The sequence below is a fragment of the Callorhinus ursinus genome, unplaced genomic scaffold (genome assembly GCF_003265705.2).
Source record: "Callorhinus ursinus isolate GAN/ISIS: 27379988/994484 unplaced genomic scaffold, GSC_fseal_2.0 scaffold18, whole genome shotgun sequence".
Classification (NCBI taxonomy): Eukaryota; Metazoa; Chordata; class Mammalia; order Carnivora; family Otariidae; genus Callorhinus; species Callorhinus ursinus.
In genome coordinates this window covers 34,701,239-34,729,144 of record NW_027397080.1, presented here as the reverse complement: position 1 = coordinate 34,729,144, position 27,906 = coordinate 34,701,239, and the positions used below count along the sequence as shown (strand labels likewise).

Below are 27,906 nucleotides of genomic sequence, written 5' to 3'. Positions count from 1 at the left end.
CTAGGCGGGGCCGCGTCTCCGCTTCCCCGGGCCTTCTGGGTAATGGAGTTTCCGGGGCACTCCGCGCGACTTTGGTCCCCGCAAGCAGGGCCCGCAGGGCGCAGGACCCTCGCCGCTCAGCTGATCTCTGCGGCCTGGGCGAGGACCCGCCTGATTGGTCCGCCAAGCAGGTGCCGCCGGCGGGGTCGCAGGCCCTGAGGATGCTTGCCGCGTTCCGGAAGCCCAAGACGTTCAGGCTGCGGGCTCTGCACAGCCAGAAGAAGTTTGGGGTGGCGGGGTGGAGCTGCCCGGAGGTGCTGCAGAAGGGGTGCCTCCACTTTCAGGTGCCTGGCGCGGGGTGGGAGGGGGAGGACCGGGTGCCTCCACGTGCAGCTGCCCGTGGCCAGGGTCCGGGGACCGGGCGCCGCCTCTAACTTCTTCCTCTAGTTACTGAGCCCCATTCCGCGGGACTTTGTGGAGGGGTTCTGGGACCACTGCTCCCTCTCCTGACCACGAGGATCGCTGCAGCTCTGGCCTGAGATTCTGGGACTCCGGTTCTAGCGCACGGCTGCTCATTTGCTGTGTGCTCCGGGACACAGCCCTGTGGCCTCTCTGGGCCTCAGTTTCCCCCTTCTGTAAGATGAAAGACTTGAGCGAAGAGGCCCACGGAAGGCCCTTCTAGCACTCTTGTTCCAGCGATTCCAGGCATCATTCCTACTGGATTCTTACTGCATTTGTTTTCTGGGCTGGACTTGGACTTGGAGCAGCGCGGGGTGTGGGTGTGTGTATGTGTTGGGTGCAGGTGCGCGCGGAGTTGCCATCAACGTCCATAAGGCTGATCAGCGTCCAGCAAGTGTTAGGGACTAGTGGTGCCGCATGCTGGTTACGCCTTGTCAGCCAGAGGCCCTGAGTCCTTTTCAGTAAGATGTTCTCCTTAATAAATCATCGACTAGGATGCAGAGTGCGCTGAGTGGGTGTGTCTCCACACCAGTCACAGGGGACGTGCGCTCTTGATGGGGTTGTGTTTATGGGCTTCGTGGAAGTGGTCAGGCGTCTTTTCTGCAACAGGCTGGGATTTTCAGTGCCCTTCAGGAGCTCCTGTCGAAAAGGTCTGTGTGGTGAATTCTGCAAAGTCGTCCCCACTGTGTCTACATTTTTACACGACTTGTGTTTTAGAACGACCTGCAGGAGGTGTCTGTTTCGACACGTGGGTACTTGAGACCCCAGCACTGTCTCAGGTGTTCGTCCACCTGTAGAATGTGGACAGCATCCCGCTCTTGATTCTTTTAAAACGTTTGTGAGGACCGCAGACGGAAGGGCCTCAGGTTACTGCTCCCAGGGTGGGCCCGCCTGAGACCCAACACAGAAGCGTCCTTCCCTGCCCTCCCTCTCCGCAGCTCCCTGTCGCCGGCTCCCGCCTGTGCCTCTATGAGGATGGCACGGAGCTGACCGGAGATTACTTCTGGAGTGTCCCTGACAACTCGGAGCTGGTGCTTCTCACCTCGGGCCAGACCTGGCAAGGCTGTAAGTGGCGGGGACGTGGGAGCTTGGCGGGGAAGCCAGACTGGCTTTGGAGGTGCTGGGGGCCTGCCATGGACACCAGCCTGGGAAGCGGGGAAGGGGAGGGTCTTCCTGCCCAGAACTCCAAAGGGGGAAGCCCCCGGCATCAGAGGGAGCTGCCCCTCCTCTTGCCCAGGACCCCAGTTGTCCAGCTGGGTGTTTAAGGTGTCTTGTCTTCTTTTCTAAGTTATTTAAATTTTCTGTTCATTGTCCTAGTAACTCCCAAGGGCGGAAGGGAGGGATTGGGGGGCATGGGTTTGTGGGCAAGGCAGAGCCAGAGGGAGGGACGCCTTTCCATGCGGTTGGGCCGTGTGGCTCCGAGGGTGGCTGGAGCTGCGCTCAGTGTCTGTTCTGTGTGGGTGCTTGCTGGCATGCTCTCACGTTGGGGGCCTTATCAGAGCAATTATTTCCAGGAGTGGTTCCTTAGGGGTGTCTGTATTTAAGCACCAGCTGGACGACAGGTTCCCCACTGCAGCCGTAGGCCAGTGGCAAAGCCTGTGTGCTCTTCTCCTAGGACGGTTGTGTGGCTCTTATGCGAAGTGGCTTACATTTCAGGAGATGCTTCTGGTGCCCGGGGAAGGAGGTGGGAGCCCTGAGGATGGAGATATCTGCCTCCTCGGCCTCAGGGCCAGAAGGACGCCCTAGAGTAGTGTGCGTGTGGCTTTGCCTTGCGGTCGGGACTCTCCTGTCAGCAGTGAGGGGTCACACGTCTAGTGTGTGCTCCGAGGTCGCAAGTGCTCCTTCTCTGTGGGGCCTTGTCCTTCTGGAGGAGGCAGCCAGAAAGCAGAGTCACCGTGATGCCACCTGGGATGGCCTCTTGCAGGAGGTGGGGACTGGGCAGGACAGGGTTGTGGTCCTGAGAATCTTTGGCTGTTCCTTCCCTTTCCCACTTCATGATGTAGTTGAGAGCAGACCAGGCTGGGTTGCTGTCGTCCCCGCTCCCACCTGCCCCCTCCTTGTCTCCTCCGTCCCTCCCTCCATCTCTCTCTCCCCTCTCTCCCTCTCTCCCCCTCTTTCTTTCTGTCTGTCTTTCTCTGGCACTTTATCCCCCTCTCTCCACTGAGATCACTAGTCCTTTTACTTGGTAAACTTCTTTAAAAAAAAAAAAAGTTTAAATTGTTTATTTTGAAATAGTGATAGATTCATAGGAAGTTACAAAGGTAGTGTCCCCTAAAGGGTGCAGATGACATAGTCATAGTGCTGCATCCAAACCAGGAGGCTGACCTTGGTCCAGGGCATGTGTTCTGTGTCGTTTTATCACTGTGTGGGCTTGTGTGTTTGCAGTCAAGGTACAGAAGCAGCCCACCCCCCACCACAAAGTTCTCCCGCACGCTGCCCCTTTATAACCATGCCTGCCCCTCCCAGCCCCGCCGTCCCTCATCCTTGGCAACCACTGGTGTGTTTTCCATCTCTGTAGCGTTGTCATCTCGAGATCACGAGGGAAATGGAATCACACGGTGTAGGGGCTTTTCTCACTCAGCAGTAAGCCCCTGAGAGCCATCTACGTGGTGTGTGTACCGGCAGTCTGTTCCTTTTTATCACTGAGTGGCATTCCGTGACATGGCTGTGCCACAGTTCGTTTACCCATTCACCTACTGAGAGACGTTTTGGTTTCCAGTTTGGGGCTATTACGTATAAAGCCCACGTGGCCCGTCAGGTACAGGTTTTTGTGCGGACATAAGTTTGCATTTCTTTGGAATAAATGTCAGGAGTACAGTTGCTGGGTCGTATCGTAAGTGTGTGTTTAATTTTTTAAAGACAAGGATGTCTACTCTTGTCACTTCTCTTTAACATTGTACTGGAGGTTTTACACAGGGCAGTTAGTCAAGAAGAATAAAGGCATCCAGATTGGAAAGGAAGAAGTAAAACTGTCACTATTTGCAGACACTGTGATCTTGTGTATAGAATATTCTAAGGAATCCACTAAAAAACTCTTAGGACTGATCAGTGGGTTCATCAGCACTGCAGGATACACGATCGATACACAAAACTCAACTTTGTTTCTGTATACTTGCAATGAATAACCTAAAAATGAAATTAAGGGAACAGTTATATTTACAGTAGAATCAAAAAGAATAAAATACTTAGGAATAAATGTAACAAAAGAAGTGCAAAACTTATAATCTGAAGAGTATAAAATGTATGTTGTTCCAAGAAAATAAGGATTCAAATGAATGGGAAAATATACTGTGTTTATGGGTCAGAAGGTTTAACACTGTTAAGATGTCCATACTCCTCAAATTGATCTGCAGATCATGCCAGTCCCTATTGGAATTCCAGCTGGTTCCTTTGCAGAATCCGACAAGCTGATTCTAATCCCTGATTCATATGTAATTTCAAGGGACCCAAAATAGCCAAAACAATCTTGAGAAAGAACATAGGAGGAGCATCCACAGTTCCTAATTTAAAAACTTACTACAAAGCAACAGTAGTCAAGACATTGGACTAGAAGATAGTCCAGAGATGAACTGATGTGTCTGTGATCAGCTGATGGTGACAAGGGTGCCAAGACCATCCAGTGGGGGAAACAATAATCTCTTTAATAAGTGGTGCTGGGACAATGGGACATCCACATGCCGAAGAGTGGGCCGGGCCCTCACCTGGCACCATATACAAAAATCAACTCAAAATGGGGTAAATGACCCAAATGCAAGAGCTAAAAATCTAAAACCCTCAGAAGAAAACAGGGCAGTCAATCTTCATGACCCTGAATTTGACTAAGGATTTTTATATATGATACCAAAAACGTGAACAACTAGAGAAAAAAGATAGATACATTTGACTTCAGAATGTAAGACTTTTGTGACAGCATCAAGGTGAACAGACAACCCACAGGATGGGCGAAGGAATTCGCGAATCGTGTATCTGGTAAGGGACTTGTATCCAGAGTAAATAAGGAACTCTTACAACCCAACAGTGAAAGACAACCCAATTTAAAAACGGGCAGAAATAGACATTTCTGCAGGGAAGATATTCAGATGGCAAACTAGCACATGGAAAGATGCTCGATATCATTCGTCAACCAGGAAATGCAAATCACACCCACAGTGAGGCAACCCCTCACACCCGCTGGGCTAGTTACATGCTGGTGAGCAGCACGTGGAGGAACCGGAACGCTTGCCCGTTGCTGGAGGGTGTGAAGTGTGCAGCTGCCGTGGGGGACAGGCTGGTGGCCCCCCCGATGAGTCAACAGAATCAGCTGCGACCCTGCAGTCCCACTCCTAGTGCACACCCCAGAGAAACGAAAGCACACGTCCACATGAAGACTTGCGCGTGATCTATAGAAGCTTTATTCATGATGGCCCAAAGGTGGAACCCCAAATAGTGTCCCCTGAGAGACAAACGGGTGAACAAAGTGTGGTGCATTCACACGGTGGAATATATAACCTTTGCCCATCTTTTCACAAACTAGGAAGCACAGGGTTGTACCTTTTGGGTGGGTGAGTTGTGAGGGGTGGGGACCCCATCTCAATCAAGTGGTTTTTTCCCAAACAGAGAAATGGACTGTGTTCCAGAGTGGCGGCACCCGTCCCGTGTCCCGCTTCAGGCCGTGTGGCTGTCTTCTGTCCCAGCCACCCTGGTGGGTGTGCAGGGCTGTCTCGGTGTGGCTGCCTTTCCCTGGGCTAGTCGGCCATGCGTCTGTCCTCTCTGGGCAAGTGTCTCTTTGTCCGTTTGTCTGTCTTCTCATTGGAGCTTTTAACTGCTGAGTTTTGGGTTTTTCTCATGATGTGTTCTGGATACGAGTATTTTGTGAGGTGTGTGGCATGTGGGCATTTCCTCCTCCTCTGTCGCTTGTCTTTGCGTCCCCGGAACAGGCTCGTTGACGGAGCAGAAGTTTCCCATTTTGATGAAGCCCACGTTGTCCGTGCTTCCTTCCATGCTCGTGCTCTCCAGGTGAACTCTGGAAACTTCTCACCAAGTCCTTGGCCTGGAAGAGTTTCTCTGCAGCCTCCCGCATCAGTGGATGTGATCATGGGATTATTTTTCTTTAGCTCATCAAGGGCGGATGATACTGGTTGATTCTCGAGCATTGAACAGCCTTGTCCCTGGAACGGCCCCACTGGGGTGTGGGGCATCATTCAGACTCTGGTTCCACTGGGTCCTCAGTGCTTGCTCGGCCATGAGCAGGGGTGTGTGGGGAGGCTTCCGCGGGGGCAGCACTGTGGCGGGGAGACCCAGAGGGAGGTCTAGAAGGAAGCCCAAGGATGTGGGAGGTTTCGCTTGGGGAAGAGAAGGGCAGCCACTTGCTTGGATGCTGTCCTCTCCATATCCGACCCCGCACCACTTGCGGGGCGGGTACCCAGGCGCAGGCCCAGGGGAACGGCTCACTGGTATCTGGGCAAGGACTGGGGCCCAGGGCATCCCTGAGGTCGGGCAGTTCCGGAAGCGAGGAGGTGCTGGACGTGCGAGAGCCCGTTCTCACGGTCGGCAGCTCCGTGTCATCCTGTGGCGGCCCTCAAAGACTGCTCGCTTTCTGTCGGTCCCCCTTCTGGTGGCAGATGTGAGTGACATCAGTCGCTTCCTCAGCGCGTTCCACAAGCCACACGCGGGGCTCATCCAGGCTGCCCAGCAGCTGCTCTCCGACGAGCAGGCTCCACTGCGGCAGAAGCTGCTGGCCGACCTCCTGCACACCATCAGCGAGAACATCGCGGCCGAGACCAGGGCCGAGGACCCGCCGTGGTTCGAAGGTAGCTAGGGGGCTGGGGGCGGGAGGGCTGGCTCAGAACCGCCCTCGCAGGGGGGACCTGATCCCGCTGCAGTTCCTGGGCCAGGCCTTGCCTGGCTACTCTGCTCTTGCAGCCCTGGGGCTGGCCTTTTTATTTCTGAACTGTGGAAAAGTGGACGTAACATAAAATTTTCCATTTTAATGTGTAAGCGCATAGTTTAATGGGGTTGAGCATCTCCAGAACTTTCTCAGGTTCCTCAACTGAAACCGTGGCCTGTTAGACACCAGCCCCCACGTCCACTCTGCAGCCCCTGGTGCCCGCGCTTACTCGCCCGGTCTCTGATCTGACTCCCGTAGGGCCTCACTTGCGATCACACAGGGTGTGTCCCGAGCCTGGCCGGTTTCACTCTGCACCGTGCCCTCGTGGGCCATGTGTGCTGTCCCGTGTGTCACAGCCTCCTTCCTTCCTCAGGCTGGCTCACATTCTCCTGTGTGGCTGGACCACATTTGCTTGTCCGTCACCTGGCCATGGACACGTGGTGCGTCCACCTCGGGGCTGGCCTTTAAGCAGGTTGGAGCAGCTCCGTGGATGAGGGGGCTGGGGGGGGCAGGAGCAGAGGCCCTCGTGGCCTCTAGATGCCTATGCGGGGGGCCAGGGGACCATCTCCAGGCAGAGAGAACCGAAGCCTGCGAGCAGGACACTGCACGTTTCTCAGGTGAGGCCGGCGGTGTGCCCAGCCTGTGGCCGCGGACACCAGAAGGCCCTTGTCTGTTCCTGGCAGGTTTGGAGTCTCGATTCAGGAGTAAGTCTGGGTACCTGAGGTATAGCTGCGAGAGCCGGATCCGGAGCTACCTGAGAGAGGTCGGTGCGCGGGCGTGCGGGCAGAGGGGCGGAGGCCGTGGAGCCCGCCCGACTGTGGGTTTTGGGACATAATGCGCCAGCGTTCAGCCATGGCCCTTGGTTTCTTCCAGGTGAACTCTTACGCCTCCGTGGTCAGCGTGGAGGCTCAGGAGGAGTATTCCCGCATCGTGGACATCATGTGCCGGGAGCTCAGGGCGGCGCAGTACAACGGCAGCTACTTCGACAGAGGCGCCAAGGCAGGTGGCCGGCTCTGCACGCCCGAAGGCTGGTTCTGCTGCCAGGTGCGCCATGGGTCCCAGGGCCACCCAGGCGGCTGCTGAGCCAGCCCTCCCGTGGCTTCCCTCCGGGTGTCGGTGTGAGGGAAGGGTCAGCTCAGCCCGTGGTTCTCTGACTGCAGTGGAATTGGAACCCCCTTCCCCACCCGACGGTCGATATAAGACGCCCTGCTTCCAAGCCCCCAGCTGCTGGTTCAGCAGCCCTTCTGACAGCGTCCCTGGTGGCGCTGCTGGTCTGGGCCCTCCTCTGAGAACCGCTGTTGTGGTGGGAGAGCGCGGTTGCCCCGGGAGTGGAGGCCTCCCCTTGGCTCCTGCTGGGAGGAGGGGGATATGGGCAGACAAGGACAGTTTCACAGCTGCTGAAACGTGTCCCCCTGGGGAAGCTTTCTGGATGGCAGCTCAGATTTCAGGATTTGTGGCCAGATGTGACCTGGTGGGGTCGCAGTGGCTGGAAGCAGCGTTCCGGACCTCCCCCTGGGCACTCGGAGAAATTACAGAGGCACCACTGTCCAACAGGGGCTACCGACCAGGGTCACGAGTCACGGGGCTTGGAGCTGGTGGCCTTTGCAAGGACGGGCAGGGGCTGTTCTGCTGCCCATGCCTCCTTCCTGGCCTCCAGGGCTCCGGCGAGTACCTGGGCCCCTTTGCATTTCCAGTAAAATCTCCTCCCCCCACTGGGGGCCTGAGGGTACAGACCCTGGAGGCCGGGATGGCCTCCCTCCCACAGACGGGCTCCCAGTGCTTTTGCCTGGGCAGTTCCTTCCGTGGGTGATGGGCCCAGACCAGCAGAACACTGCTCCTTCCCAACCAACTGCACGTTAGCCTCTGAATGACCTCATGCGTACTCTCCATGAGAGTCGCCTGAGCCCAGGTGTTTCATAGGGGAGGAGCAAAGACAAAAGATTTCACCCTGATATCATCGGGAGGCTCGAGGCCCGAGGCCTGTAAGCGAGTGAGGGCAGTGGGCTTGGAGCTGGGAGGCTGTGCAGGCCCTTGGGGAGCAGGCCAGTCCTGGGTGGGGTGGGCGGGGGGCTTCAAGGAGGAGGTGACGCCTTAGAACAGTGTGGTGGGAGTGGACAAGTGACCCTGCGAGGGGGCACGAGGGTGGGGAGGTGGGGGCAGTGCGCTCTGTTGGGGAGCTGCGAGCCTTGGGGCGTCTGGAACACAGGACAGTGGGTGGGGGCCACAGCACGTGGCGTGTGCTCAGCAGGCATTTGTGAGGGAGTGACTGAAGGCGTGGCATGGCCAGGAATGCCGACCGCAGGAAAACCAAAGCCGGGCAGTCCAGACTATTTGATGTCTCTGGTGCCCAGCCTCTGCGTTGGGATTGTAGGGAAATACCGGGAAGGCACGTGGAGCAGATAGGAAGCAGCCAGCATGTGGGCGCCGGCCGTGGGCCTTCATTCCCCACGAGGGCGGGTGATGGTGTGTGCTCGCAGGGCTGGACACAGTGGGTCTGTCGGGGTGTGGGGACCCAGGAGGCGCACGGTCGGGAAGCTGGCTTTCCTAACAATAGCAGGAGCTGGCTTGTCCCCGTGGCCAATGCGGGGTACCATCCTGGGGGTCCCGAGGGAAAAGGGGGGGACCATTCCAAAGACAGAATTCCTGATAGCCCCAAACAGACTGAATCCCCTACCGGGCGGGACCTTCTTCTCAGCTCCTCTAACTTGACAGGAGACCAGTGGGTAAGAAGTGGGCTCACTTCGTGGACCTCATTCTCTTTTGACCTAGGGTCCTTTTGACGTGGACACCTGTGCATCCAAACACTCCATCAACCCCTACGGTAACAGGGAGAGCCGGGTCCTCTTCAGCACGTGGAACCTGGACCACATGTGAGTACGGGTTCCAGAGAGCTCAGGACTGTTGTTGAGAACTAAGTTCACAGACCCAAAGAGCAGCTGCTGGGGCCTGTCCGAGCCGTGGCATCCGTGGCATGCGTGGCTGGCAGGCTGCCTTGTGTTTCCTGTGCTGAGCTTGTGGGTTATGGACTCAACCATGTTCTGAGTGTGTAGGGTATAGGTGGGCTGCCAGATGCACCCTCCTAACCTGTGTGGTTAGGTGTCCTTCACCGTGGCGGGCTCTGAGAGGAGCTGGTCCAGATCCCTGTCCACTTCCGTGTGACCTGGTGCATGCCCCCTCTATCCCGTCCAGCTCCCATCTGTGGGGCCCAGTGGGCGCACTCAGTGGGGTGGGGGGGTCTCCTTCCTCAACCAGGATGAGCTCAGAGCAGGAGCTCTGATTCAGTGTGTAGGGCATTTCCTGCTTTCACCCGGATGAGTGAAGGCCAGCAGGATTGTTTTTCTATGTGTACCAGCTCATTTTAAGAAACGGCAGAAATAAAATTGTGTTATCTTAATGGAGACGCTTTCCTGGAATATAATGACGTCCTTGTCTCTGCTTTATGAAGACAGAGGTCTTCCAATGCCCTTCAAGTGGCCATACCGCTTTTGGGAGTCAGATGGTACTGAGCGCATACAGGACGTTCCGGGGACAGTCAAGGCTGCCGTCCCACCCCTTCTGGGTCCATTCCCTTCCGCCCACAGGAGCTGTTCCTCTGAGGTTTGTGCGTTTCCTTCTGATAGGTATCAGGCTCCAAGCCTTTCCCTGGGAGGTCTGAGTTTGAGAACGGACGTAACAGGGTCACACGTGGTGATGCCACACCGTGCTTCGCCATCCTACGTTATGCTTACGGGGATGAGCTTTGGGACATCTGTGAGCACTTCACTCTCTGAATAGAATGTCTCGGGAACCTGCATTTCTGTACTGGTAGGCGTGTCTCGTCTAAGTTTCCACTGTTTACAGGACAGCCTGGGGTGAGCATGGTCTCCGGTTCTGGGCCATGTAGGTGTGGTCTGTGGGCTGGCAGCTGCATCAGCATCTGCGGCCTGGTCAGGAAGGCAGATTCTCGGGCCCCGCCGGCCATTACCCGGGTGCGGGGGAGGGGGGCGCACCTCCAGGGTACTAGGACTGTCCTGGTGCCTGAGCCGCGGAGTGAGCTCCCCTTTAGGGAGGGCGCAGGGTCTCACCCCTTCTGAAGGGCACCGAGCACCCCAAGATGACCTCTGGCTCTCCAGCTCATCGTCTGCTACTTTCCGTGACTCACTGGGGCATGGGGACATGGATCGAGGGGTGGGTCCCAGCTTTAAAGGGCGGGACAGGCCAGCCTGGAGCAGTGTGCAGACGAGGCAGCAGAAGCGGAGTACCGGTGGCTTCAGTCATATTTTCTCTCTGTAAATATGGCACTGACACCCTCCAGCAACCCGGCTGACTTCTCTGCGCATCTGACCTCCGGCCTCCTTTCTGATTTCAGACGCGTGGCTTTCGTGCGGGTCTGTGGGCACTCTGTGCTCTTCCGTCTTGGAAGACGTCCCTGTAGCCTGGACTCTCGCGTGCTTGTTTGGGGCGTCAGGGGTCCCCCTTCAGAACCTGGAAGGTGGGGCAGCAGGGTCTCCGGGCGCCGGCTGCTTTCTGCCTCTTCGGTGGCCGCTTTCGAGCGGCTCTCTCTCCGGGAACATGGAGCGTGTGCGGGGGCAGATCTTGCCTTCACATTCTGACTGGGACTTGTCTTCCTTGTTCTGAGCCAACTTCCTCCTGGATTTTGAAGACTCCTAAGCATTTATTAGTCACAACTTCTCGGATTCTTCCTGTCCGGCTCTTCTGGAACTCTCCGCGGCTGCGTGCTGGGCCTTCTCATGATGGCTCCCCCGGGCTGCATCGGCTCAGACTCCAGATCTGCTGGGGTGTTCCTGGCCACGTCCGGCCACGGGCTGAGCTGTGGCCCCGCGTTCGTACGTCTAAGCCCTGATGGCCAGCGTGACTGTGTCTGGGGATGGGTCCCCAGGGTGGCTGTGGCGAGGGCAGGCCTGACCCGCCAGACTGTCCTGTGAGTAAAGAGGCCGCCTCTCTGAGCCAGGGACTCTCAGCTCGCCCCAGCCGGCCCCCCAGCCCCCAAACTTGGGGAAATTACGTCTGTTGCTTGGACCCCCAGAGCGTGGTGTCTGTGATGCGCCTGGGCCGCCTTGGACGCTTGCCTGTCATTCATTCACTTGTTCCCTCTGCAGCTGGGGTGCCTCCCGTCTGTCCACTGAGTCCATATTTCCTTCCTGGAAGTGCTTCTGCGTTCTTTGTAAAACAAGCCTTTCCATACCAATCTGTTTTCAATATATTTTTTATTTTTATTTTTTTAAAGATTTTATTTTTAAGTAATCTCTACACCCAGTGGGGGGCTTGAACTCACAACCCCAAGACCAAGAGTTGCATGCCCTCTGACCAAGCAGCCTTTTTCATTATTATTTCTGTTTTACATCACTTTATTCATTTTAAGCATATTTGTTTTATGGCTGTAAGGAATTGAGCTGTGTCCAAAGAGAGGTGTGGCCTCGGCCCCTGACCCCTGGGAGGTCACCTCGAAGCCCTCGGAATGTCCTGTAGGGGGTCCTTGCTCCCGAGGGCCATAGTTCACTGTGCGGTCTAGCAGTGTGATTGGGGTGCAGGCTGTGGGTCCCGTGGGGGCCGGAGATGAGGCTCCTCTTTGGGTGGCCAGCCATGCCCACGTGTCCGAGTCCCGACAGACTGGACACCGAAGCCTGGGGAAGCTTCCCTGCCTGGCGCCACCCCACGCGTGTGCTCACCGCCACTGCTGAAGGGGGTCTGTGCCCTCCGTGGGGAGAGGGTGGCGGGAGCTCTGCATCCGGAACTTTCCTGGACTCTACCCCGTGAGTCCCTTCCCTTGGCTGATTTTAATTTGCATCCTCTCATGATTATAAACCACTGCTGTGAGTGTAACAGTGTCCAGGGGCTTCTGAGCCTGTTGAGCAAACTCTCAAACCTGTGGGTGGTCTTGGAGAGCCCTGGCCTTTACAGTTGGCATTGGAAGAGGGGTGGTCTCCAAGAGCCCTGGACTTTACAGTTGGCGTCAGAAGAAGGGGTGGTCTCAGGGAGCCCTGGACTTTACAGTTGGCGTTGGAAGAGGTCTCAGGGAGCCCTGGACTTTACAGTTGGCGTCGGAAGAAGGGGTGGTCTTGGGGAGCCCTCCCTAGCTCTTGGTGGTCTGCCTCAGAGGCTGTAGCCCGGGTCCTTCTCGGGGGTCCTTGCCCGTTGCTGTGTGCTCCCGGTGACGTTGGTGTGTCTGGATTCCGAGTTCATCCTCAGCGGGATTGTTTTCTTGTCTTTTCTTTTTTTTTAAAGATTTTATTTATTTATTGGAGTGATAGAGAGAGAGAGCTAAAGAGCACAAGTGAGGGAGAGGGAGAAGCAGGCCCCCCACAGAGCAGGGAGCCCGATGCGGGGCTCGATCCCAGGATCCCGGGATCATGACCCGAGCCGAAGGCAGATGCTTAATGACTGAGCCCCCCAGGCGCCCCGTGGGATTGTTTTCTGTGGACGTCCTGTGTGTGCTGGCTTATCCTTCCCCACAGAGTGGTTTTGCATTTGTTTCTGCCGGACACCCAGGGCTTTCAGTGGCTCTGAAACAACTGAGTATTAATTTCTTGCTTGGCTCCCATATGTGTGGCAGCGGGAGGTTGGACTGTGTGTCTGTGAACAGTGAGCTGAGGGTCCTGGCTTTCTGGGTGACCGTGGAAATGGTCATGCTGTTGGTGCTCCCCGAATCATACCTCCCGCTCCCTGCACAGTGTGTGTCCTCCCGACCCCTCCCATCACTGAATAAGGCTCGGCCACGTGGCTCCAGCAGACTGGATACCAGCGGAGGCCGGACACGTGCTTGCACACTGGGGCCTGTTCTCTGGGCACTGTCATCCCCAGGGAGGGGCCTAACCTGGCTCCTTGGGGAGAAAGCCTGGCCCCCAGTTAGCCCTCTGGCCACAGGAGTGGGTCAGGGTCAGCAGGAGCCCTGCCACACCGACCCCCACAAACCACTGTTCTTGGCATGCAGCAGTAGGTAGCCGATGGGGTGGCTTTTTCTCCCTCCCCAGAGCCCGGGGCTCCCTGCCACTTCCCTTCCCACACTAATGGCTGCAGTGGGGTCTCCGTCCCACCTCCCCGGCTCTCCCCTTGGGCCCCTTTCTGGACCACAGCCCTAGTGGGCTGCAGGACGGGGGCTCACCCCTGCAGATCAAGCATGGACATCTCTGTTTCTGGCAGGGGGGACCCCCTTCTTTCTTGTGATCTCAAGTATGTACTTCTTTTCCCTTTTATTCAGCATTTCTCTGTGCTGTGGGGACATGAGTCTGTGTGCCTTGGTCCTCCAGCTGTGGTACTTCTGATTCCTTCTTGTCGGTCTGCAGGCTTCCATCCCCATTAGTACACGGGCTTTGAATGGTTTATAAGTGAGACAGGCTTACACAAAGCAGTATGGATGCACACAAGCATGAGGCTAGGGTTGGAAAGACAGACGTCAGCCCTCACCACGGCACTCTCCAGGGAGGACGAGGGGGAAGGCTTATTTCTGGGGTTCTGCTGAGGAGGGACTGAGGACACCGGGCTCCACCCCTTTCCTTCTGCGTGCCTCCCAGGACTTAAAGATGTGCACAGCCCCAGCCATCCTTCGGGAGACAAGCCAAGCTGCTTGTACCGGGCCGGGCTGGCAGGCGTGGCTGTGCGCGGTGATGCCCCCGAGAAGGACTGTCACCCAGTCTTCCTCCTGCCGACGGCAAGATGCTGCCCCTTTGGGGTGCTTCCAGGCGTGGCTCCTTTTGAAGTGTGGACCACTGTGCCTGTAAGCCCCACGTCGGTTCATGGTCCAGCTGCAGCGGCCGCACGGAAGCCATACGGAGTGTCTCTGTGCTGTCGCGGCAGGCGCCCTGGCAGCGCCGCGGGACGGCGATGGCGCACAGTGACCGGCTTTCACTTCCTTTGCAGAATAGAAAAGAAGCGCACGGTGGTCCCCGCACTGGCTGAAGCTGTCACAGAGCGAGACGGCAGAGAAGTGGCCTGGGAGTATTTTTACAGCCTGCTCTTCACCTCGGAGAACCTGAAGTTGGTCCACATTGCCTGCCATAAGAAAACCACCCACAAGCTCAGCTGTGACCCACGCAGGATCTACAAACCACAGACGAAGCCAAAGAGGCGGCGGCCGGCCCGCAAGTGCCAGTGACAGGCCGCACGTGCCTCCTCCCCTGGGTGCGTGGGATTCCAGTGGCTGTTATTGATGGCTCCTGGAAACACTTCAGAGATCCTCACTGCATTTCTGAATCGGCCTTTGCACCTCTGAGAGCCCAAGCGCCAGGGGACCAGTTTGGTGCACGGCCAGGACGCGTGTGGGTCTGCAGGGACAAGGCCCTGTCCTCAGCTCAGGGGCCCCGCCTGACACGGCGTCGGGCCAGACGTGGCTGCACTGGCTGGAGGGACAAGTAGTCTGTGTCAGCTCTCGGGTGGGTCTCCACTCCCACGACAAATGCAGAGCTCTATCCTCTGGGCTTTTCTGATTGCTCCCAAGTTACAGCCCATCTGGGGTAAAACGTTTGTATTCCACAAAGCACGTGCAAGGACACGCGCTGCCGTGTCGTTTATGATGGCAGAGAGTGGGAGACCCTCCACATGTGTGTCCGTGGGGGAAGGGCTCTCTGTGGTCTTGTGCTGAACCACAGGAAACTGCTGTTCTTGTAAATCAGAAATGGTCAGATGTCGCGATTCATTCCTACCCATCGACGTTATGTGAAGCTGTGTAGCAGTTTTGTGTGTTTCAGTATGGAAACGGGGGGCTGTGCGTCAGGTGCACAAGGCGGTCAGTGGCTTCACCACTTGGAGTGTGACCTGCTGGTTTTATAACTGCCTGTGCGTGTGTCGCACGTGTGTGTTAGTGCACGTGGGACAGTCTGCGAGGAAACGTGCCATCTGGACAGCAATAACCCTGGGGCCGTGGTGGGGGTGCGCTGGATTATAAAGGGCTAATTTTCCAAATCATGTATTTCATAAAACTTGGAAGTTTTTGAAATAAGCACTTACTTCATAATCTTTTAAAATTTACTTTTTAAAGTCCTACAGATTGTAATATTTGAATTTTTACTTTTGTATAATCGTAAAAACCAATAAAGATTTTTCAGAAGTAGACGTGTCAAAAGTTTGCTGGGAATCATAAGGACAAAAATAAAGGGTCAGTGATTTTTAAAAAATGACGCAAATCATTCCATTTTCTTCACTGAAATAGCGATGTCTTAGGATGAGCCAGTCCTGCATATGGGACCTTAGCATGTGGTGTTCACCTGGCCCCGCAGGAAGCGCACCAGTGGCGGGGGTCGGTGGGGGGTCGGGACGTGAGCCCGATACTGTGTCTGCTGAGCTGTCCTGCGGGCCGTCCTCCAGCCCAGCAGCAGGGCAGGGGCCGCCCGCCCGGCTGGGCTCTGAGATCTGATCTGCTAGGACTTCTGCTGCCTCCCCCACTGCCCTCTGCTCCTGAGCGAGCTCCTGCTCACCTTTCTGACGGGCACTTACATCCCCTCGGGATGCAGGATGCGGAAATCCAGTCTGACTTGAGCAAGAGCTGTGAGGCTCTCCTGGCTGCGATGCGGTTGAGTTTACTTGTTTCGGGGCCCTTGGCCTGGGTGTTGGGTGACTGTTACAGACGGGAGGGGGTCACCAGGCAGTTATATCCCCCTCAGACTCCCAGGATAGAGTTGGTGGCACAACCTCTTTGCAAAATAGGGGTTCGCAGTCTGTTCTCAACAAAAGAAGGGAAGAAAAATCTAGGAGCTGGGAGTGTAGGGTCTGGTGACATGCAGGTGCAGAACTGCCGTGACATGCAGGTGCAGAACTGCCGTGACATGCAGGTGCAGAACTGCCGTGACATCTGGGCATGAGGTCCCTCGTACTGGCAGGCCCTCCACTTGCCGCAGGCTCTTTGGTCGGCAAGGCTGCAGAGGGAGGACCTCCAGACCCCAGTCCTGCAGCTTACGGGAGGGGGCGGCTGGCAGTCAGCCTTTGATGGCAGCCAGGATGGGGAGCTGGGGCAGGGAGGCCAGAGGAGGGAGCCGGCCACGCAGAGTGGGGGGGGTCAGTGCCAAAGGAAGCCAGTGAGGGGTGTGAGCAAGGCCGGGGCTGGTGAGGTGAGACCGGGGGAAGGGGGTTTCGATCCCAGATGGCGCACTCCAAGCCTGTGAGGCTGATCCCAGTAAGGCCTGGGGCAGCTTCCCGGGTGGCTGGAGAATGAGGCCCGCGTCTGTGCCACCACTGGGAGACACCGTGGGAGGCCGTTCCTCGGCACTGGGCCCCGTGTGTGCTTTCCCCATGATAAACGGGACCGTGTCGTGGCTTCTCTCCTGAGTCCTGAGAGTTGTAGGAGCGGGTCTGAGGGTCCCCTGCCCAACGGCCGCTGAAGACAGCGCGGCAGGGCGGCTCTCCTAGTTCCTACGCCGCTCACCCAGCCACGGGCCCGTCGTTGTGTGAAGACCCACATTAGAGTGTTTCTAAAAATTCACAGTGTTCACAGTGTAACGGGGCCTGGAGCTGGCATTCATTTTAAACACTGGCAGACGTCCGAGGCAGGACAGATCACCAAACACTCACAACTAAAGTGGGTGAGAGTTGACAGCTCTTTTAATAGGCTTCCTGAAACTTCATTTTGTCCCCAGGGCTGAACCTGCTTCCTTCCATATGGCCCACGTCACCCCGCACAGGCCTCAGGGTGACATTTCTGTTGTGCTGTCCTGCAGCACGTGAGCTCCGCCGATTGGTGCCGGCTCCGCAGGGGACACCTGCTAACGTCCCCCCTCACCTGGGAGTAACCAGCAGACTTACACACCTGTACCATCTTCCCAACACCAGATGATTTCGCGTGGCATGAGCAGGGGTTGGTCCCCTAGGAGCACGCAGTTTTCACTTTGCATTTTGGTGGGAATGTGGCCACACATCTCCTGCGGGTGTGCTTGCTTCAGGCATATGCTTCTCCCAGAAGCCAGTACGTGGGCACAGAGACTCCTGGAATCTGAGGCAGCCTGGTCACCGCAAACCCAGGTGCCATGATTACTAGCTATTTCTACAGTAACCTCAAGTAGTTAGTTGTTTTCCCTGGCTGCCATCAAAATGCCTTTAGGAGCAATAACTTCAAATGATTAAAGAGAGTAGTTTGCTGATCAATAAACCACCAAATTATCCAGAGTAGGTGGAAGTCACAGCTGCTAATGGGAAGATGATCACATCAGAAGTGGAGGGGCCGCGGGGGAAGCCCTCTCCTGTGGGTGTTTGGAGAACCTTCACTACTTGTGTGAACCAAACGATCTTTCGTGTAAGGTACCCTCCGTGCCTCACGGGACATTTTCACAGGTTGTTATAACTAAACCAGAAATGTCTGTTATCGGCGGGGGGTCCCTTCCAAGACCCCCAGTGGATGCCTGCAAGCGCAGCTGGTCCCGAACCCTGCAGGTGCTAACTCTTCTGAACACACACCTGTGATTGAGTGAAAGTGTGACTGAGGCACAGGAAGGAACCAAGAGTCACCCAGAACAATCCTAACAACGCGCTGCCGTGAGGTCAGAGGATCGTGGCCTCCCGCTCTCCCGGGCCTGGGAGGATGTGACATGATGATCGCCTGCGTGCGGAGATGGACGTGAGCGACGTGGGCAGGCGACACAGCACTGGGCTACTGCCCACCTTCTGAGGACATGTCACAGGGAGGACATTCGCCTCTCGCGGTTGACCGTGGACAATGGTTGGCGGCGGGGGCACAACCACAGCTCAAGAAGGGACTGTTGCTCCTCATGAGAGGATGTTCAACCCCCGTCTTCCTGACTGCAGGCAGCTTCTCTCCTTGTGCTGGCCGTAGGGGAGCCAGGCTCCCCCCTGGTGTTCCCTCACCCCAACCTCTGTACCTCGCTACACCACGAGGAGCGCACGGCCTCGTCACCACACGGGGCGAGGACTGCGTGGAGCGAAAGTGCCGCCTCAGGAACCCCGCACCCTACGCGGGGGGTGCCGCATCCCTTCTAGTGCACAGCCTCAGCTCTCCACTCTGGGGTGGCACTCAAGGGTGTCACTTCCCTGCTGGTGACCCAGCCTTACACACAGAACACAGGAAAGGATTCGTTTGTGAGCACTTGGCTCACAAACATTTTTGAAAGGAATAGAGTTTTAGGAACATAAAGATTTAAGAATATTTTCAAAATATATTTTATTTCTTTCTCATATGTACTTTGCAAAATTTTCAAGGTAAACATTAGCTTCATATACAGAAATAAAGGAGAGTTCTTTAAGAACTGGCATTGACTCAATCACAAGAATGATCAAATTTTGATAATGGAAGATAAACTTGTGTATTATCAAAACCAAATGGCTTAAGTGAGGAGTTTTCTTCAGAAAGGTCTCTCCCACTGAACCCCGCGCCCCTCGGGGGACTCAAACCGTCATCATGGACACACAGACACAGGAAAATGCATGTGCGTGTAGCAGCGGCTGCGCAGACTCAGAGATGGTTCTGGGGAGCGAGTGTCAACGCTCCAGGTACTTGGTGTTGTGCACGAGGACTTTCCTGGGTCTGTTCCAACGTCTGGTTCAGAATACATTTTCTTGGGAGATAAACCTGATATAAATCTCGTCACTTGCTAAACTGTCAAACTATTAACTGTATTAAATATGCAAGGAAATCACCACGTACTTTATTCTCTACATTTCTGCGCCGTCATCGTCATCTTCATCATCTTTGGCTCTGAAATGCATTTTCCTGAATTCTCGCCTGCTCATCGAAGGACAAGACGAAGACGCCGGTGGAAGGTCCTTGGGGGAGGAAAACACATTTCAGGCACGGCCAGCGCACCGCACCGGTCAGCACTCGGGGTGAGGGCTCGCTCCCCCAGCCGACTTGAGAGAAGAGGATGCCCAGCAAGCCTGGGGCAGCTGCGTCCTGCCCACAGCTGAGGGGGAGCCCAGAGTCACACACCAGCCCGCACCCCGAGGGCCGAGCAAGGATGCAGAGGCCTCCCAGCAGACGCTGGTGCTCTGGCAGGATCCTCTGCTCAGGGCAGGGTGGGGCTGCTCCCGGGTAGCCGGGGTGTCGTCCCCTCGCGGGCACACGAGTCTGTCCTGAGGCAGCGCCACACGCAGGCCGTGAGTGTGCAGCCGGCGGGGGGGCACTTGTCTTACCTGCATGAGCTCCACGTTCCCGAAGAACCGGCCCACCGGCATCGGCTGGTTGCTGTCCTCGTCCAGAAAGACACTGTCATCTGTCTGCAGCGGGGGCCTCGGGGCCTGCTCCCCCTGCAGCGCTGAGCCGCCCCGCGCCGCGCGGCTGCCGTGCGGCTCCTCCCCTGTAAGAGCCCCGGGGGCGGGCAGGCACAGGCCGTCTTCAGTCTCTGCCGGGCCAGGGTCACCCACAGCTGTGCGGGGCCCGAGGGGGGGCCCCGCGGTCTCCGGCTGTGCGGGAGCACCAGCTCCCTTTCCTGCAGGCGGCACGTGGTCTTCAGCAAACCCCAGAGGCTCATTGTTACAAGGGCTCTCGGGTGGTATTTTGGGCAAAGCAGCACTGTCGCTCTTAGGGACGAGTTTCTGTAATTCTGCCTTCACGAGATGACCTTTGTCATACTTGAACTTCTTGGAAGTTCGCCTGTCGGCAGCTTTGTGTGACGAGGTCTGTCAAGAGGAAAGTGTAAGGGGAAACCAGACACATCTAGGCTTATGAGGCAGACAGCAAATTCAGAACGTCTCAGTCCCAGAGGCCAGGATTCCTTCTCACCCCTTAAACAATACAGGTGCTGCTGCCACACTCGTATGATAGGGTTATTAGGTCACTGCTTCCAAAGGGTGGGGGAGATCCAGACACACACCCGCCGCCAGTTCCCCCAAGGGCGCTGCAGTTCCTGAGGGCACTCCAGAAGCAGGTATTGACAGATTATAAAATGCCAACAAAACATCCAGTTTCCATGCATCTCTGCTAGAACATCAGCTGCACAAAGGCAGGATCTGTTTTACGGCACAGAGCAGGGGCTCAGCAATTATTTGTTAAAGGGACTTCATGGTTTTTAGAGCAGTGCACGGAAGTGGAACTGTTAGCTGCTGGTGTCAAACCAAGTCCCAACCAGACCCGTGAGCATGACCTGAGGGAGCTCAACCTTCCAGCAACCTTGGGCACTGGGCTGCTTGGCAACTGTACGGCAGACGTGGGCAGACCTTCCTCTCAAAGACCTTAGGGGTGAAGGGGCGTGGCCCCCTGCCAACTGACCTCACGCAGGAGGCTGCATTACAAGAGTGACTAGGAAAGGTGCATGTGGAGACGGAGGTGGCACATGCATGCCCGCTGAGGGGTGAGCACTCCAAAGGCACAGCCCCAGACCTTTCTCCGAAAGCGATCACAGCACCGTTGCCTTCTCTGGGGTGTGAGCAACACAACTCTTCCCGGATACACCTCAGGGCCAACATTTTGTACAAAAATGGACCCACCAGTCAAGTCCTGGCACCTCTGTGGTAACAAGGCTCACCTGACATACCGTCCTGGCAGACGTGGCGGTGCCGGCTTCCCGAGCAGAGGCCAACCTGGCTGAGCAACGGCGGGCTCGGAGGCGCGCTGAGGACCGCACTGCACCTGTGAGCTAGACCAGGTCCAAAGTGTCAGAAAGTGCGCTTAGGAGACCTGAGCATGGACACAGGGATTTCCTACCTGAAGAAAATGCTGGAGAGTCCCTCCCACCCCCGTTTCCGAAAAAAAACAAAACAAAAACAAACACCTGTGGCCTTGTGCAAATTCAAACAAAACTGTTTTGGGTAAAAGACGCAGATCTACTCTTTCCTACAGTCTTGGAAGCCTGGGGTGGTTTGTCTCCTTTACCTTACACATTTTTAGGAACCTCCATCTGGGAGTTAGTAGATATTAAGTCAACTTCAAATGTGTTTAGAAGCAGCACATACCCTTTCTCAGAACGTTTTCTAACTTTTACATGGTGTCCAAGTTCTTGATAAAAGGTGACGTGAAAAACAAAAGCCACCCCCACACCTCACCCTTCCTCAAATTATACGTGGAAAACAGTCCTGATTCTACTGGTTTAAAGCAGTTAACTTCTGGCTAATCTTATCAACAGTCTGTGTCCATTTTACTCCGAATGCAAGGTAGTCTTCTAATGATAAGGAAGGAATGAACTAAAACAGTAAAAAACTTATAACCCATGGTGCATCTGGCAAAACGAAGTCTGCATTGGTGCAGCCCTCCCTGCTCACTAGACTACAGACTTGATTTGAATTTCACCAGTTTGTCCACTAATTCCTTTTTCCGTTCTGGAGTGGATACCAAATGCATGCACTTAGAAAACGATACATTTAAAGCTCAGCTTGAAAGCTGACAATAAAAGTGAGTCACACAGAGTAGTGAGCGAGGATGGGTGGGCATGCAGGTGGGAGGCGTGAGGGCTCTCATCACAGCAGGCCCCAGAACTGGTGAAGGGCAGCATGCTCAAAAGAAGAGGAAAGTGGTCAAAAAGGAGACGAGCTGGCTTAGAAATCTCTACAGTGGTGTCTCCCCCATCCCCGCCCGCAGCCCTAGAGGTTTCCAGAGGCCCTGAGAGGTGGCAGCTCACCCAGGCTATGAGATACCAGGAGTGTTCCCAGAGAGCATTCAAAATGCAAGGAAAAGGAAAGGCAGTGGCCTGTGGGAGGGCAGGGTACCCTCCCAGCTGTGCGCACAGTGGGGACAAGGAGCTCTGGACCAGGTAAAGGGCCTGCCGGGTGGGTGCCCTGGGTCTGGGCCCACGTCATGTCAACAGCAGGGTTTGCTGAAGCCTGGCCGCGGTGGGGTCATAGCCACACACAGGGAGCAGAGCCTGCACAGGTTCCAGAATGCCCCTCCTCCCTGCCTGCACCAGCACACCTCCTGAAGCCCTCTCCCTTCCAGGAGGGAATGGCCACGTTCGTCCAGGCCACCAACTGTCTTCTCTTCTCTGTTACAAGTCCTCCTCCCAACACTTTCCCGTGTGACTGTGCTTGGCTGGGGGTGGGGGACGGACAGACGGATGGACAACTGGCCCTGAGGACAGCTGCTGCTATCACCGAGTATCACCGAGTACTGATGTAGCAGGTGCTGTGCTTGGTGCTTAAACAGCTTCCAAAAGAGCAGCCTCCCCCCTTTAAGATGAGGATGGCTCCGGTGAGGAGCCTGTTTGAGGTTAGCCAAGTGATGTGTGACCTCCAAGTCCTCCTTGCCCTGCGTCATCTCGCACGGTTCTCCCTCATACAAACTCCAAGAGCTGCCCGCATGAAGCTGCTCGGCTGCTCCGTGGGGGCTGGGGTGGGGGGGCAGCTGTCCTGGGTCTTCTCCAAGGCAGTGTGCTTCTAGATGCCTTCTGTCTTCATCTCTGAGGCAGGGACTGTAGTCTCGGGGTGCACCTGGCTCCCCGGGTGGGCGTGTTCATCTCCGACTTTCCAGGCCCCCGAAGACGCAAACTTGGTGCGTCTAGGCCAACACTCAGGAGCTGTGCTTGTTCTGGGTCCCACCAGTCACCCACTCGGGAGATGCAGACAAATCTGGCGGCGTGCCGGCTTTAGTTCAATCACGGTGGAACCCCCTCCAAGGTGCCCGCTCCCACACGTCAAGGATCAAGCAGTTTCTTCTGCCTTGGAGAGCTGGTTGCTTCCACTTAATCCCCAAATGAAAAGCTTCCCATTGTTGAGGTCTTCCACCTTCCAAGACTGTTAAAAACTGGGATGTCAAAGGCAAAAATGTGGTTTCCCAGAAGAGCAGGACAAGACCAACCTCCACCAGGACAGCATGAGGAACCCTGCTGACCCCCTACAGAACTGGCAGAAGTATGAAAAACCATTTAAGGCTTTTGGAAATGGTCCTTTGGGCAAAGAGCAAATGAAGAAACACTCAAGACCACCTACAAAACTCAGTGGCATGTGAACTCTAGACCGACACCGGCGAGAACACAGGGCGCCCTACCGCTGACAGAGGGCTTTCCCCCTACTCGGGGCAGGATGTCAGCCTTTTTTTAAAAAGTCTTTTCCATTATTTTTATTTATGATTTTTAAGATTTTATTTTATTTGACAGAGAGAGAGAGAGAGAGAGAGAGAGAGCGCGCACAAGCAGGGGGAGCTGCGGGCAGAGGGAGAGGGAGAAGCAGCCTCCCTGTGGAGCAAGGAGCCCGATGCGGGGCTGGATCCCGGACCCTTGGATCATGACCTGAAGGCAGAGGCTTAATGACGGCGCCACCCAGGCGCCCCTGGACGTCAGCCTTTCTCATTCTGCCCCCATCCTACCTGCTGTGACGCTAAGTCCTGGGGGAGGGGTGTGGTTGAGAGGAGGGGGCTTCCTTCTGCCCAGACCCCAGTTGTGGGACAGAGGCTTCACCCTGGGCAGAGCACCAAGAAGCCTGGGGCCCCATCACCCCCGCCCCTGGCTTGTGGAGGTGGCTCCAGGCCTGGAGAAGCAAGCCGAGGGGATCTCAGGCTGCTACCCCCACGGTGCCTCTCTGAGAGCACTCCGAATGAGAGGGGTCTTGCAGTGAAGCCAGTCACTCGCTGTCCTGAGACTGAGCACCGACTCACAGACTTTGCCTGAGGGAGAGGCAGACATTAAAACAGGGAGCTCTTAATCTCTTCCCAACCGAACTGACTTCATTTGCAGGAGTGTCAGGAAGGTCTGGCCTTAGGGGGCTCTCAAGAACAGTAGAGGATGTGGAAAAAAGGCAGTCACAACAAGAATCAAGATAAACTTTAGGCCAGATAGTCCGCAGGTGGGAAGCTGGGAATGACAAAGCTGGAGGAGCCCTCCTGGGGTCGGAACAGGTATCAAACACGACTATAGAAACTAGGCCTTGGCCTTCAAAGAAGCCACCCAGTGACAGATTAGTTTGCAGAGCAATTTATGCCCCAGGCTATTGCTGAAAACAACTGAGCAATCAAAAGGCATTTAATGGGAGTTTTAACAGCCAAGGTGTGATCTGGGAGGAGAGGAAGAGCATCCACCCACGGTGAATGTGGGCGTGCCCAGGGCTGCCCCGGGCAGGCCAACCAGACCCTCGCCTGGTGAGAGCCGGGAAATCAGGAGACCAACAGAATAATCTGCCCAGTCACTAAACAAATACAAAGCCTACTAACAACGACAAGCCATGGGGGTGGGGGTGGGAGACAGGAACCCAGAATTGCTATATTATCTGAAATGTCCAGTTTCAACAAAAAATCATGGAGTATGCAAGGAAACAGGAAAGCAGACCCCTCTACTGGAATAAAAGCCAGCAACAGAAGTGCCCATGAGAGTGACCAGGGTTGAGTTTATCAGAAAAAGCCTTAAAAGTGGCCATTATGAACATGTTCAAGAGCTAAAAGAAAGCACAGCTAAAGAATTGAACAGAGAGAAAAAAGAACGAAAAAGGAAGTCTTTGAGAAAACACTGGACACACGTAAGTGCACCAACATACGTGTAACGGGAGTACCAGGAAGGAAAGGAGCAGAAAAGATATTCAGAGAAATAATCGCTGAAACTTCCCAAATTTATTGAGAAACAACCACAGACACATACAGGAATTTCCAAGAACTGAACTCCCAACAGGAGAAATGCAACGAGCCCCATAAACAGACACAGCACTGTTTAAATGCCGAAAGCTAAAGACAAGGGAAATCTCGAAAACAGAAGAAAGCGACTCCTCACTTACAAGGGAGCTAGATAAATAAACTGCTAACTTAGCAGAAACAATGGATACAGCCAAGCATACTTAAAGTTCTCAAAGAAAAACATCCCCCAAGAACCCTCTCTCTAGCAAAGCTATCCTTCAAAAAGGACAGCAAAACAGACACTTCAGGTAAGCTGAGGGAGTTTGTTGCCGGCAGACCCGCCTTACAAGGGATACTGAAGGAGGTCCCGCGATCCCCACGGGAATGCAACTTCAACGAGAGCACCAGGAAAGTGGTTCTGTCCCTACAGAACCCCATTTACATGCACATGTACCTCCTTTCTGAACTGATGTAAAAAGCAGCTGTAGACAATAACAGTATGCAACTCATCAAGGAATGTGCCTTGTTTGGCAACGACAGCACAAAGGACAGGGGTGGGAGCAAGGCTGCACTGGGCTGAGGAAATGCCCACAGATGGACGGAGAACTGGAGCGGGGACTGCGGGCTCCTAACACCGAAGAGATGGAATCTGTTAACAACACCCCGAGGCCGCGGGAAAAGGGACTATCTCCCTGGAATGAAGCGGCTACAAATCTGCAGCTGATTCCACTAAGTTACAACGCGTGTGGTAAAACCTAGAGCAACTGCTGGGGAAAAATGTTAAAAAATAGTGGATAAATAATGAAGTTAAAATGCTGCATTAGAAAATATTCATTTTAACCCATTTAAACAAGAAACAGAAATGTTTAAAGAAAACAAAAGGAAAATGGCATATGTGCATCCAAGTCTTATCAGTAACTTCAAATGTGAACAGGCCAAACAATTCCATAAAACACAGAGATGTCAGGCTGGCAAAACACCCCCACCCCCACCCCAAGACCCAACTGTGGGTCCGGGGCCGCCGCCAGGTCCCCAGCGCACGAACCAGCGCCCCGTCCGTCCCCTCCCGCCCCACTCTGCACTTGAGCTGACTGCGGCCAAGCTGAAGAACTGAGGGCTTCGGTGGTGGCAGCGGTATTTCCTGGGACTAGTCTGGCAGCCCTCCATCTGGGGGGCGTGACCCAGGATGCCCCGCTCCCCAGTGGCGTGGTCTGGGAGCCCCCTACCCAGGGCAGTGATCTGGGTGCCCCTTACCCGGGGGGAGGGTGGCGGGGTTGGGGGGAAGGGGGCGTGGTCTGGGAGCCCCCTACCCGGGGAGGAGGGGGGTGTGACCCAGGATGCTCTCCCCCGGCTCCCCCTCCGGGGCGTGGTCTGGGAGCCCCCTACCCAGGGCAGTGATCTGGGAGCCCCCTACCCTGGGAGGAGGGGGTGTGACCCAGGATGCTCTGCCCCGGCTCCCCCCCCGGGGCGTGGTCTGGGTGCCCCTTACCCGGGGAGGAGGGGGTGTGACCCACGATGCTCTCCCCCGGCTCCCCCCCCGGGGCGTGGTCTGGGAGCCCCCTACCCAGGGCCGTGACCCAGGATACCCCGCTCTCCCGGTGGCGTGCTCTGGGAACCCCCGCATCCACGGCAGTGATCTGGGAGCCCCCTACTCGGGGGCGTAACCCAGGGTATCCCGCCCCCACCCGGAGGCGCGGTCTGGGAACCCCCTTACCCAGGGCCGTAGTCTGGGAGACCCCTACCCCGGGGCGGCCTACGGGGTGCCGACCAGAGGCCGCCCCTCGGCCCTGGGCGTACTGCGGCCACTCCTCTACTCCCCCAGAAGGTGGGTAGCCGGAGCGCCAGCCTCGTCGGCGCAGTTCCCACCCGGCCTCGGCCCCTCACCTTCCGGCTCCTCATGAGTGTGAGCGGCGCGCTGCCGCCCCCAGCACCGCCCCAAATCCCCGCGTCCCGGCCTAACGCTTCCTCCAGGAGCTGCACCCCGCGGCCCTCGGCCCGCGCCCCGGCGTCTGACGCCACCGGAAGGCTGGCCAATCACAGCCCGGCGTCCCCAGGCATGTGACCCAACAAAGTCTGCGATGGACGCAGGGGGCGGGGCGGCGGCCATGTTTGTGAGGGGCACCTACCGGGCCGCTTCCGCGCTCACGGCGGTTACGAGGGGCTGCGGCCATGTTTGTGAGGGGCATCTCCCTGAAGCGCCGGCCACGTGTCTGGGGGGAAGGCGGGAAGGGTGGTTCACCAGAGGGCGGTCTCTTTCAGGCCCGCGAGGAAGGTCGGCCTCTAGGCTCGGGCCCCGGTGTGTGAGCGTCGCGACTTTTCTGTAGTGCGCTTGGCCTAGGGGCTGGAGGTGGGCGCGGCGAGGCCCCGCGTGGTCCTGCTCCGAAGCTGGCGGCAGGGACCCCGGCGACCGCGCCCGAGCTTGTCCCCCGGCGGAGGCGGACCGCAGCTAGCCCCTCTTCGCGCCGCGCGGACGGCCCTTCCTCCGCGGGGTGCAGCCTGGGAAGAGGCCGCGGTGGCCATCAGCCCCCCCCCGGGACTGAGGGACAGCAGCCCCGCCCCCTGGCCCCCCGGTGTCCCTGCGGGACTGGCCTGCGGGTGGCGCGGCACAGCGGCAGCAGGGGCCACAGGGGCGCTCGGCGAGCGGATGAGAGCACCGTCCCGGGGTGTTTACAGGTGAGAACGTTGAAATCAGGCGGTTTTGTCAGACGCATTAGATTCTCCAGTTAAACTGTGAAGGCTGAAAAGTGACCCGTGTCGTGCTTCGGCCTCATGTACCGCTTGAGGGTCCCTGTGGGCGCTGTTCCCCAGCGCGCGGGGATCCCCATTGGCCTCGGGAAGCGTTCCTGTTCTCTGCTCCGGTGGAACGGCGGCCTCGAGGCCCGGCAACCCGCTCCGAGCGCCGGGAGCGCGCCAGGGGGGCTTCCGCTCGGCCCCTCCCGCCTCGCGCACCCGGTGGAGCCCCTTCCGCTCGCCGCACGCGGGGTCGGCCGCGAGTGAAGACGCACGCAGGACGGGTGCGCGCGCGCGCGCTCACACACGCACACGCTCACGCGCGCTCACACTTGCACGCACGCGCTCACACGCGCCCTCACCCGGTTACGTGTTCACACGCGCTCACGGGCTCACTCGCGCTCACATGCTCACTTGCGTGCACACATGCTCACGCGCTCACACGCGCTCACGGGCTCACACGCTCATGCAC

General features: G+C 56.6%; 2 protein-coding genes across 8 annotated transcripts; one reads left to right on the top strand and one right to left on the bottom strand.

The window, feature by feature from the left end:
• The first annotated feature begins 32 nt into the window (after positions 1–32).
• On the top strand, positions 33–15,414 carry DFFB (DNA fragmentation factor subunit beta). Of its 4 annotated transcripts, none has more exons than XR_012381391.1 (8): positions 33–323; positions 1,377–1,503; positions 6,039–6,227; positions 6,988–7,067; positions 7,178–7,348; positions 9,074–9,174; positions 9,750–9,901; positions 14,162–14,283. XR_012381391.1 is itself a non-coding variant. In XM_073903446.1 (8 exons), exons 1-8 carry the CDS (start codon positions 201–203, stop codon positions 14,198–14,200), a joined length of 978 nt encoding a protein of 325 aa, XP_073759547.1. In that variant the 5' UTR covers positions 33–200; the 3' UTR covers positions 14,201–14,334. The 4 variants fall into 4 exon arrangements, 2 of the variants coding, with proteins under 2 accessions (XP_073759547.1, XP_025712659.1); XR_012381392.1 differs by lacking the exon at positions 14,162–14,283 and adding an exon at positions 10,653–10,754; XM_073903446.1 differs by having other exon boundaries at positions 9,754–9,901; positions 14,162–14,334.
• CUNH1orf174 (chromosome unknown C1orf174 homolog) lies at positions 3,546–26,708 on the bottom strand. 4 transcript variants are annotated; one of them, XM_073903448.1, is made up of 5 exons: positions 26,589–26,708; positions 20,704–20,814; positions 19,373–19,858; positions 18,888–19,006; positions 3,546–3,564 (listed from the first exon to the last, which is right to left on the bottom strand). In XM_073903448.1, the coding sequence occupies exons 1-4, from the start codon at positions 26,601–26,603 to the stop codon at positions 18,896–18,898; spliced, it is 723 nt and encodes a 240-aa protein (XP_073759549.1). In that variant the 5' UTR covers positions 26,604–26,708; the 3' UTR covers positions 3,546–3,564; positions 18,888–18,895. The 4 variants fall into 4 exon arrangements, with proteins under 4 accessions (XP_073759549.1, XP_073759548.1, XP_025712795.1 ...); XM_073903447.1 differs by lacking the exon at positions 3,546–3,564 and adding an exon at positions 18,380–18,779; XM_025857010.2 differs by lacking the exon at positions 3,546–3,564 and having other exon boundaries at positions 18,380–19,006.
• Positions 26,709–27,906: the final 1,198 nt, after the last annotated feature.

Bases quoted from the DNA above. Each gene is read 5' to 3' on its own strand.
- CUNH1orf174 (XM_073903448.1), bottom strand. The intron at 19,859-20,703 runs GTGAGCCTTGTT...TCCTCTTGACAG, and splicing joins CTGCCAGGACGGTATGTCAG to ACCTCGTCACACAAAGCTGC. The intron at 19,007-19,372 runs GTAAGACAAGTG...TCCTCCCCCAAG, and splicing joins GGAACGTGGAGCTCATGCAG to GACCTTCCACCGGCGTCTTC.
- DFFB (XM_025856874.2), top strand. From the start codon at position 201: ATGCTTGCCGCGTTCCGGAAGCCCAAGACGTTCAGGCTGCGGGCTCTG. The intron at 1,504-6,038 runs GTAAGTGGCGGG...TTCTGGTGGCAG, and splicing joins GGGCCAGACCTGGCAAGGCT to ATGTGAGTGACATCAGTCGC. The intron at 6,228-6,987 runs GTAGCTAGGGGG...TGTTCCTGGCAG, and splicing joins GGACCCGCCGTGGTTCGAAG to GTTTGGAGTCTCGATTCAGG.